Source organism: Etheostoma cragini, chromosome 8, assembly GCF_013103735.1.
Source record: "Etheostoma cragini isolate CJK2018 chromosome 8, CSU_Ecrag_1.0, whole genome shotgun sequence".
NCBI classification, from domain to species: domain Eukaryota; kingdom Metazoa; phylum Chordata; class Actinopteri; order Perciformes; family Percidae; genus Etheostoma; species Etheostoma cragini.
The window spans coordinates 13,121,891-13,141,371 of record NC_048414.1 but is presented as its reverse complement, the minus strand read 5'-3'; the positions used below and the strand labels follow the sequence as shown (position 1 = coordinate 13,141,371).

At 42.2% G+C, this 19,481-nt stretch overlaps 1 protein-coding gene across 11 annotated transcripts in view; it reads right to left on the bottom strand.

Moving 5' to 3' along the window:
• The window catches only part of tjp1b (tight junction protein 1b), a 66,394-nt gene that overhangs the window by 5,230 nt on the left and 41,683 nt on the right, over positions 1-19,481 (bottom strand). For 4 of the 11 annotated variants that reach the window (XM_034880019.1, XM_034880023.1, XM_034880022.1 and 1 more), the window contains 23 exons: positions 14,528-14,584; positions 13,903-14,027; positions 13,683-13,785; positions 13,113-13,428; positions 12,652-12,755; positions 11,869-12,037; positions 11,610-11,754; positions 9,043-9,176; positions 8,343-8,448; positions 7,408-7,558; positions 6,669-6,777; positions 6,360-6,579; positions 5,929-6,113; positions 5,739-5,834; positions 5,526-5,608; positions 5,225-5,435; positions 5,048-5,148; positions 4,594-4,944; positions 4,036-4,269; positions 2,090-2,947; positions 1,385-1,476; positions 457-672; positions 233-330 (listed from right to left, as the gene is read on the bottom strand). In XM_034880019.1, the coding sequence (XP_034735910.1) occupies positions 233-330; positions 457-672; positions 1,385-1,476; positions 2,090-2,947; positions 4,036-4,269; positions 4,594-4,944; positions 5,048-5,148; positions 5,225-5,435; positions 5,526-5,608; positions 5,739-5,834; positions 5,929-6,113; positions 6,360-6,579; positions 6,669-6,777; positions 7,408-7,558; positions 8,343-8,448; positions 9,043-9,176; positions 11,610-11,754; positions 11,869-12,037; positions 12,652-12,755; positions 13,113-13,428; positions 13,683-13,785; positions 13,903-14,027; positions 14,528-14,584 (4,264 nt within the window). Of the gene's footprint in view, positions 1-232; positions 331-456; positions 673-1,384; positions 1,477-2,089; positions 2,948-4,035; positions 4,270-4,593; positions 4,945-5,047; positions 5,149-5,224; positions 5,436-5,525; positions 5,609-5,738; positions 5,835-5,928; positions 6,114-6,359; positions 6,580-6,668; positions 6,778-7,407; positions 7,559-8,342; positions 8,449-9,042; positions 9,177-10,685; positions 10,698-11,609; positions 11,755-11,868; positions 12,038-12,624; positions 12,759-13,112; positions 13,429-13,682; positions 13,786-13,902; positions 14,028-14,527; positions 14,585-19,481 lie in introns of all 11 variants that reach the window. The other 7 variants (XM_034880015.1, XM_034880021.1, XM_034880017.1 and 4 more) reach the window with 5 other exon arrangements.

Sequence of the window (19,481 nt, the reverse complement as noted above, 5' to 3'; positions counted from 1 at the left end):
GTAATGTTTCACATTGGGCTTAAAGGAAATTGTGATGAACATTTTATAGACCAAAAGATGATTGAAAAAAATGAATTGGCAGATTAATCAATAATAAAGAAAATACCCCTTAGTTGCAGCCGTGAACAATACAATTGACACAATCTTTACAGTGTCATCTACAATGTCGATAATGTACACTAGATAAGTAGATGATAGCGAGAGTCAGGCAGGAAAAGTAGCGAGAGCCTACCGTCATTGGGGCTGAGCTTGGGCAGTGTGTTGGGTGGGATGGCAGACGTGGGGGGCCCATACTGGGAGGATGGACTAACCTTCTCTACAGACTCAACTCTGCAGTAGGTAGACACAAGCAATACAGTTAACAAAAACAATAATGAGTCTGCAGCTGGTGTAACTAAAGAGTTCAGTAGTTGGGTACATCAGCAACCAGTGCTGGCATGAGGTGTGCCGTTATACCTGTTGTATGGGTAGGATAGTTGAGCTGGTTTAGGCAGATTGTGGAAGCGGTTCATGCCAGGGCTGGGTTGGCCCATGGCCTTGCTGTCAAAGCTACGACGATCAAAGTAGGACAACTGCTTCCTGTAGTACTCCTCATCCTCATCTGGGTCATAGTGGTTGGAACGCACAACATCATCCAGGGGTTTAGAGTGGGGCTTCTGTGGCTCAGGGGCCCTGGAGAGGAGGCAAAAAGAAACAAGTAACAGCTGCAGAGATTTAAACAGAAGGGACATGCAATAAGGCAGGTCGTTTGGGGAATGATTGTAAAGATTTAAAAAGAATATGTTTACGTTATTTACTCTCTAACTGGGACGTATTGAGACCGATTGTCAGGGTTTGTTACGGACGAAGTCCATATTGCAATTCACGGGTAAGAGCAAATTACGATAACCATGTAGCCAGCTAATTTAAACAGCTCACAATACTGTATTGTGTGTACAGTTAACTTCATGTGGTGTTTTCTTTACGGTGTGCAAATGTTCCACCAAAACAAGTTCCCTCCCAAGACTATCTTGCAGAGCCACAGTTTCTGCATCTGAAGCTTAGCACCGCCCAAAAGGATTGTGATTGGTTTAAGGAAATGCAAGCAACCCACAGCTTTTTTCCTCCTTTCCTAGAATGTATCTGTGGTGTAGCCAGACCTTACTCCACAGCGCTGTGGAGATGGCAATGGGAGACTATGAGGTTCCTAATGACCAGGCCTTTGGATGCGTTTTGTGTCTTTGCACACCGTACCAGAGCCTGGCATGCTGCATAGTGACTTGTGTCCACTAGGAGGAGCTCAAACAGCAATAAATAAATTCCAATGAATCCTTAGCAAGGATCTCAGAGTTGTCCTTCAATCACCTACTCTGCAGCCTGGGGGGTTGTAATGAGGACTACATACCTATAGGTGGATTTCTCTTGCTCCAGGTTGCTGAGGGAATTGGCTTTGAGGACTGGGCCAGGTGCACTTACAGGTTTAGGAACATCTGCAGGCTGAAAGGCAAAGGAGGGGCATCTCTTCAATGCTTCTTGCATCTGATCCAGATTTTTGTTCACATGAATGGATTGCATGCACATAGATATCTAGCACTGTGCCTGACATCTTACAGCCGACACAATTACAAAAGATAAGAGAGTATTTTACTAAAACAAGCTTGAGGTTTCAAGTTTTCAAGTCTCAAGACTCCTTCTGCAGTTGTTTGACTCATGCATCTGTAGTTTGCATTTGGCCTCTGTGGAGCTTTTAGTTATCTTGTGCTGCTTTGAAATACTTAAATATCCAATTAGAAATTGGTAAACATCTTTAATAGGTAAGAAAGGCTCCTTTCTGACATTTAACAAAAATGACCCGGTATGGTTCTAGTTCATATATGTTTAGTTTTCAGTTAAGCTTTAGGTATTTTTTTTTATACATAAGTTTGTATTATTCTATTTTCCTATCTACCTCTTTGAGTTTGTGACATGAATGCAATTTTCCATTTGTAAACTACTCTAACTATGTTATCAATCCTTATAACTGTGATGAAGTTACTTTGGACTTTAAAACATAAATAGCACAGGTTTGACCCACTGAGGTGACAGCTGTCCACCATTGTGAAGAACTTACCCTGAGTGCTGATTCTCCTCCTTCTTTAGCCCTGTCCATAGAGACAGACCGTTTATTCTCAAACATCTTGACTCTGTTCAGCACCGACTGCGGTTTCATGGCCGGGTCCTCGTCCAGGTCTTCCCGCGGTGGAGGAGGGAGGGGTTTGGAGCCTGGAGTGATTGCTGGCTCACCTGGAGATTGCAGGGTCTCTGGTTTAGGGAGGGGGATTGTGGGTTCAGAGTTCATCATAGTGTCATGCATCCCTGTCTTAAAACTCCGGTTTGGAGGCCCAGAAATGTAGGTGGGCCTCAGACCAGAGTCACTGTAATACTGCTTTGGGGGCTCCGGCGATCGAGGTGAATAAATGGGAAAGCCGTGAGATTCTGCCTCATAAGGAGAGCGGGCATCATAGCCAGCTGGGGGTGGGGGTGGGGGTTCATCATAACGAATGGGCCCAGGTTTACTGTGGCGTCGTCTGCCATCATAGCCCAGTGGTGGGGCCTCATCGTAGCGCGGCTGAGGGGGGCTGTAGTCCCTCCCTGGTCCGTCGTCATAGGGGGATCGTTGGTTGTAGCCCATGGGTTGCTGGTGGCCCGGCTGGTACCCTGCGGGCTGGGAGGATGAGGTCTGCTGGTCATAGGGGGGCCACTGTTCGTTGTAATGAGGCACACGGTTGTCGTAGTGCAGGTGTGAGTCAGTGTTGTGAGGCTTTGGTTCTGTGTAGCCGCCTCCATCGTATCCGTAAGGCGGGTGGTCATATTCACGGTATGGCTGTTTGTCCTGGTACGGCGGCTGGTGACTGTAGCTCAAAGACTGCTTCAGGCCATGGTTGATTCGCACAGGGTCCTCCATATTGTACAGATCTTTCTTGTACATCTGCAAAGAAACAGAATTAATACATCCATTATATCAACATTAGTTTGAGCTTTTAACAATCACCAGGTTGGAAGACAGAATGCAGTCAGGGAAAAATGCTTTCCCTAAACCAGATTAAGAACAATTTAAAGATTACATTCAATTCTGGAATATAAACTGAAACCTTGATGAACCGACCATGTATAACATTCACCAAATCATTAAAAAATAAATCCTTCAACCGTTTAAATAAATAAAGCTAAATTCAAAGTGCAATTACACAAGCAAACCTTTTTCCGTTATTCAAAACGTGTTCTGAATGCCTGTTTGACAAGATGCCTCTCAAGAATGATGATCATAATCCATATGGACACAACTGGGTTTTACATAATAACATATGTTATAAATAGTGAATTAACAAACATTTTGCACATTTCTGAAAGGCCTCATTTCAAACATATGATGTGTAGCCTGTAGACAGCAAAGTAAGTTACAGTACTTCCTATGGAGGAGGATTCATTTGTTGACCCCTACTCAGGACTAAACTACTAAACAGAAGACACAATGCAGTGTGCTAATCTGCTGATGCAAGTTTGTTTTCCATAAGGTGAGATGCTTGATGGAAATCATTACCAAGAGTACTGTCTGCAGGTTAGCTTTCATCATGCAACCAACATTCAGTTTGCATCTGGTGCAACGTCAAACTACTGGCACTACAACAGACGACACATCTACCATTACGATGCCACTGTAAATGCTACTATCGTTCATCGACAGAAGAGAGTTAAAGCTGAAAGGAACCCAAAAAACATTAGGAGCCATGCAAAGGAAGTAAAAGGCAACAGTTAGGGCTGGTTGTGGAAGTCTTCATCCTGGTCAAAGACTCAGGTGTGCCAGTCCTTCTGGTCTCCCAGCCCACTGTGTTGCATGTGGACTAGTCTGTCGCACATTTTCTCTGGGAGCCAGAGGCACACAGTGGGCTCAGTGAGTCACACAGTGTGGGCATGTCATGCAGAGAGCTAGTGGAAAGCATGTGCGAGAAGACAGGCAGTTAAAACAGCAGGCTGGGGCCCAGGCCCGGTCCGAGTGGCTGGTGAAACAGCGGGTACCTTTGGTTCTGGACCAGGTGGTCCAGACGGGTGGGGTTCATGTGGTGGTGGTGGTGGGGGCTGAATAAGCTCAGGGGCAGGGCTCGGGCTGCTAAGTGAGTCAGCCTGAGGAACTGCGGCTGCAGCAGGCGGCTCCTCGAGGTGCATACCCTCAAGATGTACAGGCTGCTCAACGGCAGGAGGCGCTACCACCGTCGGAGGCAACGAGGGCATGGGCAGAGCAGCCTCATCTTGCTGTGAAGTATTGTTAAGAGACATTTATAACAAAGCCCACCTAGAGCACACAAAGTACAGCTCACCGCAACACCATGATCTTCTTCCTTACACTGAGTCAGTTTTACACCAGCCAGAGAATGTGGTTAGTAGATAACATACCAGTAGCTTCTAAATCTACATGTTTATTACTTAGCAAAGGACATTTACTCTTAACAAAGGTCAGGACACAACACTGAACACAAAGGAGCTATTCCTCAGCTCTGCAGTACTTTTAGCCATTCATCCATCTCTGAAAGGTGCAGCCTGAAGTGGCCTGGCTGCCAAGCTAGATATGAACTTTACCTGTTGCTGAGCGGCCATCTTGAAGCCAGCAGGGTCTATGCGACTGGCTGGGTCTGGCTGCACAGGATGCTGATATCCAGGGTAACCAGGGGTGTCCTGAATCACAGGTGGGTCTTCTCGCACAGGCTCGGAAGAGCGGGTGATGGCGGGCTCCGTGGGAAGACCCACCTCGTCGTTCAAAGTCTCGTCCAGTTCCTGGTCTGTGTACGCTCCACCCTCTGTGTCTGTGTCCTCATAGTCAGAAGTGTGGCGGCTGTCCGTGCTATACATGGAGTATTCACTACCTGGCGCCGACAGGTAGGACAGCCGGTCGTCGTGGATGTCCAAGTCATCCTCTGTCGTGCCATCCGCCTTAGCAGAGCAGAGAAATGATCATCTCATGTGTCGCTCAGTCAGACTAACAGGAATAAAAAAATATTGTTCAGCGAAATGGAATAAAAACACCCGCTCTCACCTTGCCCTCTGACACCCACACCAACTGGTTCTGCTGTTGCTGGATTGTTTCTTTCAGCGCTCCATACCAACCGTCATTCATATTGTTCAAGTTGATGGTGGCTAAAAGAGAATCATTTTTAGTCACATGAAGAATCAAACATGTAAAAAAGGAAATGTACAGTCTCTGCACACTCACTGGTGAACAGGTGGTGATTATTCTTCCTCAGTTTGATGGCTCTTTCGTAGAGCTTCCTGGCACTCTTCCTGGACTCTGGACAAAGTCTGGTCCTCATGTTCTTCACACCCTGCTTAGTATCAGGATTTAGGAAGACTACAATTGGATACCACTGAGCATAGTTCAGCCTGTCCACAGCATTCGGGGTGATGTCCAGGACAGCATGTTTGTCCTTCATGAGACAAAGAGGAGGGATTAAAAATGTATCTGTGACTAAATAATCTAAACTCCTACAATGCTGTTTATAAGAAGGCATACTCACTCTGTCAATGATCTGCTTGATGGTGTGTAGACGGATGATTCCTGAACTACGCTGGTCTGTTCCAGCATCTCTTGGTTCACTCTCTGGAAACAAGGTAAGAGGGAGTTATGAAAAAAAAAAAATTTAAGTACTAAAAGGTTTAGTGTACGTTGATGTTCACAATCAACTGATCTACAATGTACTGTATGTGCAGTATAATACATACAAACATACTTGCTAGCTCAAAAAGATCGGGCTCTTCTCTGGAGAGCTTTTCTCGAGCAACATCAGCAATCGGCCCAAATATCACCACAGGTCTCAGGAAACCAGCTTAGAAAAAATATATATATTAACAGACTCATAATGCAGCTTTAGTCTTACACTGATATATTAAGATAATACCATTAGATGTTAGATTCCTCACCCTCTCTCAGTACAACTCTTTCATAAGCCGGAAACTTTGTTTGGACAGGCTGAGAAGAGAGATCCTCTCTGCTCTTCCTCAGGTTCCTCTTTGAGCTGCGAAGACCACGAAACCTCCAGAAGTCGGCCCTGTCACCTCCTGCTGTTTTGGGGAGAGTGTATTGCACACTGGACAGCTGTTCCGCTCTGTTGATAAAGGGAAGAAAGACATGTGACACAAGCTAATGGATGTGTCATAATTTTGGCACAGCTAACCTTAACTCTGCCAATACCTGAGGACAATACATGGCAATGATTATCATACCAAATTTAATAAAAATAAGAGGGCTGACTGTCCACTGTTGTGATAAACATTTATCAAGCATGTCACTCTTTGAGATAACTGACAATTCAAGGCAAAGCAGACATATGCGTCTGTCAGGATGCCATCACCTGTTTTTGTTGGGGATGATGCCCCTCTCCACCTCTTGGTGGTTCTTGCCAATGCGAATAGCCAGCCAGGAGCCTAGTTTCCCGTTGTAGAGGGTGTCCACCACACGGAACACCTCACCCTTGTTAAAGCTTAACCCATACGGAGATTCCTTCTCATACTCAAAGTGAGTCCGAATGTAGAAGGAGTCCCCAACATCCGACTCCACGATCCGCCGATACACTGAACAGATGAGAGCGAGTCAGAAACGTCGGCCAATGTGACCGATATAAATTTATCTCTTGTCTCATCTCCTTACTCACTTCACTTACCATCTTTCTTCTTCTGGGCCAGAATGGTGACCTCTTCACCCTTAGGAAGGTCAAGAAGGAACAGCACCGCCTCCTCTCGGATTATGTTTGCAAAATCTACATTATTTACCTGGAATTTTTGGGAACAAAGAGGTTACTGCTTTATTTGACAAACTAACTTTGCTGTTGTCGAGAACTTTGAAGCTTAAGTAAAGGAGTATGCTTCATTGTTCAAAGCGTGGGTGACAGGAGGTGTGAATCTCCATTTAGAGAAAGGTTTACATAGCTCTTCCTGTTCTCAGTATTGCCTGGGTAACTGCAGGTTTTACTGCACTGCAAAAACTCAAGCCATTCCTCTTTATACTTGGAAGCAAGAGGAGGAGGTACAAACAGAAAGATATATGGCTTTGAGGAAATGGGACGAACACAGCGAGAGGAAACACAGATTTCTGTGTGTGCTCCCTCTGGGCCATTGCTAAGAGACCAGCCTGGAGGTACAGGAATTTTGGAGCCGCTAGTATGTAAAATCATGAATAAAAAAGGGAAGAGCTTGAAGATGCATACTCTATAAAACATGGCTGTTACAGACACTATCAGGTACCCATTGTAAAAAATAAGGAGAAGAAAAAAATGATCCTTTGTGACATTTAATAACAACTCAAAGACTAGGAACATTTTGACAACTCTTAAATTCACAAACAACCACTTGATTTCAGTTGTCAGGTTATACACTTGCTGTGTTAAAAATAAAGTATCTCACCCTGAGAATTTGGTCGCCCTCTTCCAGGCCCTCCTTAGCAGCTGGGCTATCCTCAAGCACTCCGGCTACGAAGATGCCCACGTCATTCCCCCCAGCCAGGCGCAGCCCCACACTCTCCCCCTTCTTGAACTTCACCAGCTTCATACTTGGCCTGAGGGAGGGGAATAAAGAAAATAGTTGGGCTAATTTTCTTTGACATCACAATATTTGATGGCATTTCACTCCTTCCAATGCCAAATTAAATGTATGAATGTCTGGACTGTTTACTCTTCATTGACATTACAGAAGATGTGCAATTATCCGTGTAGAAAGAGAAATATCACAGAGAAAAACATTTTTATACATTTCAACAGTTTTGCTGAAGACAAAAATAACCACACTAAATGTTTTGTCTCACGCACACTGATAGTTGTGCATCCAGTCATATTCAAAGCTGCTTATTCAAATTGCCAGCAAACCAGTGTGTGCCACAAAACACACAATTTTTTTAAAGCATTGAAATCAATGCCTTGTGGCAGCCAAAATGATTTGTATACATTACAGACGGTGTCACCAAACTGTTGGCTTGTAACTACACTGTTCAGAAACTGAATACCAAACACTATTATTGAAACACCTCTCCCTTCTCATAAGGTCGGAAACCCGAAATTCCGCCAAACTGCAGAAGTCGTACTCTTCTTCGAGACCAGGTCATTCAGTGCGCAAGTTGCCAGTCCCATGTCCCTGAGTTGCCCCCGATGTGCCATCTGAGTGTAAATGTGTTTGAGTGTTTATCTGATGAGCAGGTTGCACATTGTGTGTGAAAGGTTACTGTACTATGTAAAAGCGCTATAGAAAAACAGTTCATTTACATGGTAGTATGTGCGTAGTTTTTGTTTTGTAGATTTTAAGACCTTCATATTTGATGGTGGGACATATGATAATGTAAATATTACCGTAGGATGCTATCATCATGGGCAGCGCTTGGCACGGGGGCATCAGAGGGACTGACTGGCAGGTCTACATCTGGCTGTCCAGGCTGAGCATACACCGGCTTGGGCTCTAAACAAAAACACAAACTCTGGTTATTGATGAAGATAGATGATAAACATGTAAAACATGTTTAAAAAGAAAGGAATACTCCCTCAAACACATTGACAATTTAGCAATACCACAGACACATGTTAGACTGAGAACAAGGACACTAAAGAAAGAACACAACTGTTCAAAACCACACACAGGCAAAGTGTTATCGCACACACACTTGTGCATAAACATACACACTCAAGGCACAGAGTGTCCTAAGCAGGGAGGTCAAACAGAAAGGCAGCAAAGTGCTGCAGGCTGGGGAGGAACGTCAGACACGATCAACTCATACGGTTTATTTTCACTTGGCTCCAGGCAAACTCAGCCAGGCTCAGCAGGCTTCTGGGATCTGACTTTTTTTTTGATAGTCGTGCTTTTAAAAAGGGCAAAAATGACTGGTTCAAACAGGATTTCATTTTACTGTCATGAAATCATTTAATGTTGTACTGCTTCTGATGGACAGGGAAACCCACACCAACATGTTGTATTTGCTCACATGCACAAGACACAAACTTTTGGGTGTACAAACATGTCATTCAAAAAATGATTACTAGCTGATCTGTGTCTGACCTGGGAGTGGTGGGAGCGTTTTCTCTTCTCTAGCAATAGCCGACTCCTTCGGTTTGGGCAGAGGAACCTCCTCTGGTAGCTTGACTGGCGTTGAAGCCGGCTTCGAGATGCGGTCGTCATCACGACTTCTGTGACTGCAGACAAAAATAGATGTTTTTGTACAATTTAGCTTTACGAAAGGAATATGTAACATTATAAATAATTTATTCTGGAGATGTAGAGCTTGGAGGCAACAGGGGAGCTTTACATCTTGACTACAGGCCATAAACAACTCAACACAAAACCCAGACTGGATAAAATTTTCTCCTGACTGCCGTCTGAGAGGAAAAACTGTCTGAATCTTAATCCTGAAGGTCACCACTTTTCACTCTTTTATGTTCTATTTTTAGAACAGCTTATCCAAGTTGTCAGAGTGGATTCTGTCTTTCAGGTGAATTTTACTGTGTGGCTCTGGCTGTAGACCGGCAAAGGTTTGACTTTGATGCCAGTATTAAAACACATAAACTGACCCTGGCCAATTATAAGTCAGTAAATGATGACAGAATTTCCTTGTTAGGATCAAGGCTGACAATCCCGAAAATAAGTATTCAGATGGTAATAGAAGTAGGTAAATCAGGTTGTATGGCGCTGATTCACAAGGCTGCTCACTGGCACAACTTTTAGCGTTATTCAAGATTATTATTTGGGGCTTTTACCTTTATTCAATAGTGACAGTATATAGACAGGAAGGGGTGAGAGAAAGAGAGGGGGATGACATGCAGCACAGGCAGGGCCACAGTTCAGATTCAAACCAGGTCCGCTGCAAAGGACTCACCCTACATGGGGCGCACACTCTTACTGGGTGAGCTAAAGGCTGCCCCACTCACTGGCACAACTTTACTGGCAAGATACTGCTTTTATTCACAGGCTGAGTGACAAAGTAACCATGCAGGACTCGGTTTGAACTGGCTGCGGAAGAACAAACTTCTTTTTCAACCCATCCAGGAGGAGGCCCTACTTTTAACTGCCAATCTCCTGACCTGAAAAAAGGTCACAGGTCAAAGATCCAGGTTCAGATAAATAATAACATCCTTTCCCAGCATCTCCTTTCTGTTAATTAAAATACTTATTAAAATATGCTCCGGTAGCCTAGATGTGTCATAAATAAATTATTACAACATATTGTTGGTTTTGGCATCTTAACATGCACAAAATTTATTGCAACCGAAATAGAGCATAATCAAGAGAGACATCCACAGACAAAGAAAGATCTTACAAAAACTCATACACAGCCAGTTGGTGACATTGTTTTGTTCCTTCATTGTTGGAGCCAGATTGTCGTTGTGCCAATCGTGCGGTTTGCCAACCAAAACTTTCAAGAGACACAAGGATCCTATGACACTTCACAGGACTCTTGTCATCTGAAGTCAAAACAAGACGTGTTACTGAATAATTGATGCTGTAAAGTATCACTTCAGCAATGTTCCATTAAGTAATAATTTGCTCTTACAGTCATTGTTGCAACAGAGAAGTTATACATTTGAAAATTAGTGATGTGTTTGTTAAAGTCCTAACACCTAAAACAACTACTTGTCTATTAAGCCACATCTATTTTACTACCACTATTAGTAACTACTCACACTAAGTAATGGTAACAAACTTACGGTATTCTCCAGCTGTTGACGTATAGAGGGAATAAAAAGGCCAGACAAATCTCATTAAGTAAGTGTTGGTGAGACTGTTCTTATAAGCATTGTTGCTTTTTGCAATGTAGTGTTCCTGTGTTTGGCATATAGACTATCATCAAGACTTTTCCAGTTCAAACTAATTAGCAGTGTTTGAAACTGATGAATAAAAAAAATGCTTTGTTTCAAAATCACAGAGGACGTTAAATTCCAGACAATTGCTTCATTGAGCAATTAACTTTTACACTAAGTAGAGTTTTTTGAGCAAAGAGGTTTCTTTTGCAGCTGAACAGTTGACTTATATTTTCCTTGGGTCAATATGCAGTGTGAAAAGGGAACAACTCTGGTGCTCTATTGAGTTAAGGTGAAGAAGTAATAATGTACTTTCAAACAAGGTTACAGTCCCAGAATTGCTGAATGGGCTGATGGTTGGAATTAACCCAAACATAAAATCAGAAATCCTTCACAACCTTAAACAAAAAAAAGCCTGTCTTAATAAATGTTGACAAAAAGAAGCATATACATTATGGCAAGTTCAGTTACATAAATGCTTCTTTTTTATATTAAGATAGGGCTGAAAAATTAGTTTTAACTATTATTAATCTGCTGAATATTTTCTCAATAAATCATTCAGTTTAACAAAAAAATAGTAAACAGCGCCCATCACAATTTCTAAAAGGCTACAGTGATGTCATCAAATTGCTGGTTTTCCCAACCATAAAAAAGTTGATTTTCAAAACACATGTTAAAATTTTAATTAATGTTGGTACTTGGTTACTCATTTTTATATAAAGTGGAGAGAGAAAGTAGTAGAAATAAACAAAAACTGAATCTGTATGAAAGTGACAGATTATAATTTTCCATTGTTGCCTAAAATATAAATGTCTGACGGATGGTCTTTACCTGCCATTGCTGATTTGTGGGGGGGAGTGTCTGGAGTGGTCCGAGGGTTCAGATCTTCTGTCTGGCGAGCGAGACCGGCTGCTACGATGTCTGTCGTGTGATCGATTGGATTGGTCGGATGCCATAGAATGGATATCTGAAATGTCTGATCAAACAAGAGCCACTGTTAAACGACTGAATTCCGAAATACACACTGACAAGTCTGGCTTTTCAGCTGCGCCCCAATTAAGATGAATCCAACACTTAACACCACTCTCACCGTCTCTGTCGGAGGCGTTGGCTGAAGGAATGCTGTCATCGAGATCAGGGATGTTTAGCAGGGTCGCCCTGTCATCCCTCTGAACAACCATTTTTAGCTTGCCCTTTGACCTTTCTATGAGCTTCTTGGCATCTATCAAGGAGAGGTTCTCTGTCACTGTGCCATTGATCTGAGAAAAATCAGAGAAAGAAGCGATTAGGCACGGCAAAGCAAAGAACAGACAGATCATTTCAATTCAAAATAAGATACATCAAATAAAGAGTTCTTTGTTTCACATTTAAACCCAATAAAATTGTCATATGAGAAGTTAAAGCACAAGATCACATGCAAATTATATCTGTCAAGGTCAAATCTATTTGTAAGCTTCAGAATGTGCTGTACAGTACTAACTTGCACATCATTTTGACAATTCTTCCTTTAATCATTTGTGTAACCTTTTATTTCCTAAGTGCTGGCTATTACGGGAAAAACGATTGATTTAGAACGGCTACAGTTTTGCACAAAAAGCTATATAAAGCTGTTAAAAGAACTAAGCTACATCAAGCAGATCAAGCTGCAACTTTAAGTGCTGTTAGGCAACATTAGACTTTAGAAAATATAGACTAATACATCAAAACAGTGAGTCCTCGTCAATTCCAGAACATTAACAATTCTTCTCTCCATCACCATCAATACAAAAATTGAAAAAAGCTTATAATATCATTTCATTTCAATCTTTTTATTCATGTTAAGTATTTTAGGATATGAAATGTTCACTAGGCTTCTTGTCTCCCTCTTCCTCACCTTCAGAACGACATCTCCTTCCTGGATGTTGCCGTCCCTGGCTGCCAGGCTCTCAGGGGAAATGTCCTTGACAAAGATGTGGCTGGCCAGGCGCAGGCCATATTCTGCTTACAAAGTGAACGACAGCAACAAAGACCATGTTAGCACGGAGTTCACGTGTCCACGCCGCACTGACTGCACTTTACTGTCAAGCCGCTGCTCCCACTGGGATTAACGGTACTGATTAAAGACGATTAATTGCTCTTTTACTTAGATTTACTTGAGAAAACTTGGATTTTGCTGTGGCTGGCAAGTTTAGTCTACTCTGGCAGTTGACCAATGCTGATTTGGATCTCTTAGTCTCTCCTTAAAGGCTGGCTGTCTGCTAATAGATTGGTAAATAAAATGGCAGGTGATTTCCTAGATTGTTTAAAAAAAAACTTGGCCTTCCTTTTCATTATCCCCGACTTTGTGAGCCTCACCTTCATTTTTGCGGGATTTGACAAGTGTGACCTTTGCAGGACGTGGGGGCAGGTTGTGTGAGCGGCGGTCAGAGCGCGGGGAGAGACTTCTCTCTCGCGAGCCGCTGCGTTCACGTTCGCGGTCCCTTCGCCCGCTGCTTCGCCCGCTGCGCCTGCCCATGGCCCCGCCCACTCCACTGTAAGCGCCGCTACGTCCGCTCCGCGTCTCGTATATCTCTTCATCATAGCTGTCCTCCTCCTCGTCATGCTCTGACATAGTTTCCCTCTCCCCTAGGCGGCCCATGGGGACATGCACCTTCCGCTTACGCCTGATTGTCTGGCCAAAGGAAATGAGATATGAGATCAGTTACAGTAAGAAGAATCAATCATGTATATTTCTCCATTAATCAATTGTGAAATATATAAGTAATGTCTAAATAAAATGTCCTATGTATATTAACATGTCTGTCTAAATGACATACATGTTAATATACATACGACGACACATTGTAGTCTTTGACTTTAGCTTTACTTTCAACAACTAACCAAATAGTTTCCTAAAGGAATTCTTAATGGGAATTTTACACTCACAATTTTGGCAATTTTCCCGCTTTTACGAAGTTGCTGAACTGCATACGCGTGCTCCACATTGTCCATGGAGACAGCATTAACCATTACAACTCTGTCATTTTCCCTAGAGAGGGGACATAGAGACACGCGACATGCTGGAGTCTTTCTGGAGCAGGAAGGGTAATTTAATACGAATAACTAGCAATCTTACCGCACTTCTATTAATAGAACAAAATCTTACTGCAGTAGGCCTTCTGCTGGGCCTCCTTTCAGCACATCTGAGATGACAATGGAGGTCTCACCACTCTGAAAATGAGGGTTATCCCGACCTCCTGATATGGCTATCCCGAAGCCAAACCCTGGCGCCTGCACACAGAGAAACATAGATTAGGATGTTTATTTAGCATTATGTGCAGACTAAAATCCTGAACATTATACAAAGGTCTGACATAGCTGACTGACAAAAGGCAGGTCAACTTGTAACATATGCCATTGAGACTCTAAATCCAATCTACAGTATTACAAAACACACAAAATCAGTATTGTTTCACTGCTAGCAAGCACATAGTAATAGCAGTTGCAAGATGAACTTCTTCTGAGTGGTTTGTAAGCAAAACATACACAAAATGCAGTTTATGTGTAGGTTTTTTAGGCTCCACAGCCAGAAACGTGAGAGAGAACCATGCAGAAGAAAAGCTCTGTGATAACTGTTAAATCTGCAACTGGGAATAAAGTAAGCCATTTCCTACAGGATGTGATCCTAAAAATATGGAGGGTGGTGCAAGCAAAGATAGAATAGAGATACTGGGACCAGGACCGGTTTTAACATGGACCAACATAAAGAGCATTTGAGGGAGGATACCTACCCTGTGTAGTGTTACTGTGTGCTGTTCCCAAATGACAGTCTCCTCCATTGCGGCACTCTGGAAGACACAGTGCAGTGTGATCAACACAAGAAATTGATAAACACAAGAAGTCCAACCGGGTTTAGATCCAAAGGCGCCAAATTAGACACCCGGAAAAACAGATGCCGCCTTACACACAGATTTAGTCATTCACTGTAAATTATGAATTAATGAATTAATTATGCAAAAATGGCAAAAGCTCACTGGTTCAAGCTTGGTTTTCTTCTACCAAGTCTTCTATGATGGGAAACTCAATATCTTTGGGTTTTGGACTGTTGGTTAGACGAAACACTGCATTTTTAATAGGACAGAAACTAACAATTAATATTATTAGCGATTAATCTCCAGACCATTTGGACCATGCAAACATTATTCTTAAAATTGATAAACTGCAGTCAATATATCAGTGTTTAAGCCAGTTTGCTCCTGAAATGGATTTACACAGCAGCATTCCACCAGAACTGTGAATTTAAACTTTTATCTAGTTCAGCAGGATGGTCCATCATCATCATTATATTTTTCAAGTGAATAATGTGGATGTTGTTATCAGCACAATCTAGCGAATTGCCTTTCTAGTGTGTGCACTCGTGCTTCCTGCAACAGATGTAGAGTCAGTGCTTCTGCAGTATGAACATTATCTTGAGTTAAAACAAATAGCCGTTAAAGGAATTTTGGTTATAATTTATGATTTGCATCACTCCTGCACTGCAAATACAGAATGGAAAACATAATGCTAAACATAAGGCTTAGAGAACAAAACCCCACACAGAAAAATAAGTAAAAATGATAAACAGTCTAAAACTGTTCACATTTTGAAACCGACTGACTCCCATTTCCACTCTAAGTTAAGAGTTTGTTAAAATAGGGAAGCATTCTCTGTGTTCCTGGGCTCCTCACATGCAAAATCTAATAAGGATGCAAACTGTCACAGGCACTATACACATACAAGCCCGCACACAGCCAGTTATTGAGTTTGTTTCAGGTTTTACACTGTTACCTATTTACAGTGATACAGATAGCACTGTGTTGTGCTTGGTTTTATCTGCAGTACACTCACACATCTTGCCAAACAGATCACACAATATCAACATACTCCTTTAAAGTAGAGCCACAGTATGAGGTCCCATGTTTACAGTGCATTGAATACAATTATACAACAATGCAATGATTAAAACAATGCTAGATACAATGAGGCCAAGCACACACTGCGTCACATTAACAACCAGAGGATAAGATGAAGGTCGACTCCTTCAGCCGGTCAGCACTGTCCTCATCCCCCCACAGCTCACTTCTTATCTGATCTCTTCTTCTATAGCACTTTACCTCCACCACAATCCCACGACACTTTATACATTCAATGGCTGCCTATAAAATACTATCCGGTCCATCCCTTTGGGGAAAATTACAACCCACATCACAGCACCTAATGCAATAATCCCCATTTGTCATGTAAATTGATCCGAGGAATGTGACCTTAATAGGTTAGATGATCACACATTTTCCCCTCTGCTTGGCTGGTAATTTATTTGATCCCTCATTGGGAAGAGTGATCTCATGTTGCGGCATATGCAACAAAGTGTGATGACAGATGAGCAAAAGGAGATAAATCTTACATTAAAAGCAGCATCCGTTTCAGTGCTTGGACCCTCAGCTGACATTAATGCCACCTTGTTAACAGCTTCAAACCCAAAACAGCAAGTGTCATACCAGCAGCTTCATGTTGAAGATTCCTGTGCACCACATCATTATGACAACCTGCCTAATAGCATGGCTACGTTTCCCAAAAGTTATAACGACCAAAAGGCAAACTACTTAAATGTTAGAATTTGAAAAGAAAAGGTAATTTAGCCAACTGTTTCTGCTGCCATCCTGTTTATTTGTTTTACCCCCTAGGCTTCCTTCAAAACATCGTCCTCATGTCTGTTGTGACTTGTCAGCCAAGTGCCAAATGTAAGCCAGTGTCTGGGCATACAGGCAGCTGAGTAAATCGCCACAAGTGGCCCCAAACGTTCTCAGCTTGGCAGCAACAGTCACAAACTCCTCAAGCAGCTTATGGTGGGACTCTCACATGGAGGAGGAACAAAGGTTTCAACAGGGGAGCTCCCCGTGGCATTTTACATTGAATACACTGCACTAGAAAGAGGAAAAGAGACATCTGAATATTAAAAAGACTGAAAACAGAAGCAGGAATTCTCACTGGAAAGTTTCCTCTTTGAATGAGGATTTATGCCTTGTGTCTTCTCGATCAGCACTGTGAAAACGCTGATGCAGGGAAGTCGAACTTTTGTCTAAATTTATAGACGTTTGCCAATAAACTGCAAAGTTATGGGAGGTACTTGTTTCCAGTTGACAAACTTACTTTCAGAAATTCTTTATAGGCATTAATGCAGCGTAACAAACATGCACACACACAAACGTAAAATGTTTAGGCTCTGTGTTGCAGCCGGGTTGTGAGAAATGTGATTTTGTTTTCTGGAAAATATGATTAGAGAATGCTTACTGTGGGAGATCCTATTCAAATAACTCACCGTGAACTTAATGAAATGTATAATCCCAAATGGAGCAAAACAGAAGGAATCTAAAATAAAGTAAAAACTGAACATAATTTAGGAGGAAAAAAACAAAACAAAAAACTAATTTAGCAGCATTGAGCATCTCTCCTTCTTCCAATCTCATGAGTAATGAAACGTGCGCACACACACACAGTGACACACACAGTGACACACACAGTGACACACACAGTGACACACACAGTGACACACACACACACACACACACACACCTTTGAAGGTCTGATATTTTGCTTTCTCTGCTTATAGAGCGTGTTGCTCTGGTAACAGGGGGAACGGTGTGGTGTTGTTCAAGTGGCCTGACATTTTCAGGCTGTGTCTGAAGGTTCCTCTCAACCGTGGGAGGTTTAAAAAAAAGACACAGCTGAATTCATTTAGAAACAAAAGCTTTTTTTGGCATTTTAAATGAACACTATTTGTTGCTACATGCACATCTAAACACAGTCTGCACTAATGGCCTTTGTCAAAACCAAAAGACCTCCAAAGTGCTGTTCTCTGTAGAAATTAAAAATGTTAAAAAAATAAACACTTTGCAGAAAAAAAATATAATAATATTGTATGCTCATGGCATTTTGTCTCATTTTACTTAATATTTGATATAAAGGACAGAACACATTAATCAACATTTCCGTAAATGTGCCTGTGTTAGCTAGTCGGCTAATTTTCAACTGTAGTCCTCCTGCCAGATGATTTTAGACCATAGCAGCATGCTAGTGCCCTTTTAAGAGCCAAAGACTTCTCTCAAAAGTCAAGTAAACACAAAAGACAAGTGAAAAGTCTGAGTCAACTCTCTGCTGCTCCTGTGTACAGTTTGTACTAAAGTCGGGTCAGCATCCATGGACTGATGAGTTTTTGTGGCACTGTTGTGTACACCCTTTATGGCCACAAATAACTGGTGCCAACAGAAGCTTCATCAAACAGGCCAGAGCCAAGGCTGGCAGCCGCTTCACAGCAGAAACACACTATGTCGGTTGGGTCAAGCTTGGGGGATTACAACCAGGCAACTTGGGACCCAGCAATATAACACAGATGGACTACAACACAGATGGACTACAACACAGATGGATCACACAGCTGAAAGGAAAAAGGACAGGAAAGCGGTCGTCAAAGTGGACTGTGTGAAGTCAATACACAAATGGTAAATTACACAATTCTTCGATAAGCCCACTGTGCTTTTATTCCTCGTTAAAAAACTATGTCCGTCAAATAAATGCTTTAACATTAGCCTTTTAAGAATGTGAATCAATGTGAAACTAATGATTAATTTCCTAAATTATAGAAAAGAAATAATTTGTGAATTAATCAATTGGTCGTTCAACAGAAATAATAATTTTTCTGTAAATTATGTTTTAAGCAAAAATGGCAAAAACTCACTATGTCAAGTAGAAATATCTGTTTACAGTAGAGTGAATATCTTTTCAGTTTTGCACTGTTGGTTTGAGAAAACATTGCATTTTATGTAGGGCTGCAAACCAACGAAAGGGATCAATGGAATCTACCAGACCTAAAAAGAATCCTTGGCTCGTTTCCAGTTGCTTGACTAGAGACGTAACCATCCCTGGGTAAATATTGGAGATGTATTTGAACAATTGGATAGCTTAGAACCCAAAAGGACGCAGAGTTTTGTCAGACTTATTTATCACGACAACTTAGGATGGGTGTTTTATGTCTTTTATACAGTACTCAAGTTGTTACTCACATAAACAACAGCCAGTAAACTGATCCCAACTTGTCCTGGCTACCGCTGCTATGCTTACACACCATAACCGCTAACGTCAGCTAACGTTACAATAGGACGAGGCAAACGGGCCACGGCTGTTTACAACGTGTAGCCTGTTCAGCTGCCATGGCATACAGCAGTGTTATTTTAAGCCAAGAAAGGGGGGCTGTAAATCAGGAAGCGAGGACTGTGAGTTTGCAGTGTGTTTAGTGAATGTTGCAGTCAGTATTTTTAGAGTCTTCTTCCATAATTCTAAGCCCAAAACGTGCATCTGTCAGCATGGTACAAAGCTCTGCCTGAGTGCAGGCTGTTATGGCTGTCAATATAGCCAGCGTCTTACGTTAGCCACTCCGCTGCACTGTAGAGAAATGTTTTGCTAGGTGAGACAAGCGTCTCGCAACATTGTTGAATGCTGCGATCTCAGCCTGGCAACCTCCATGAACTTCGAGTCTGGGGAGGAGGGGCCGGGGGAGACGACTCTCTCCAGTATTTTGAATTTGTTCTGCAGTAACTATTTTAAACACTAGCTGTCAGTATTACATACTGCACCTTTAAACGATGTGTCAATTATCAAAATTTGCAGATTAACTACAAACTCGACTAATCAAGTAATTGACTAATCGTT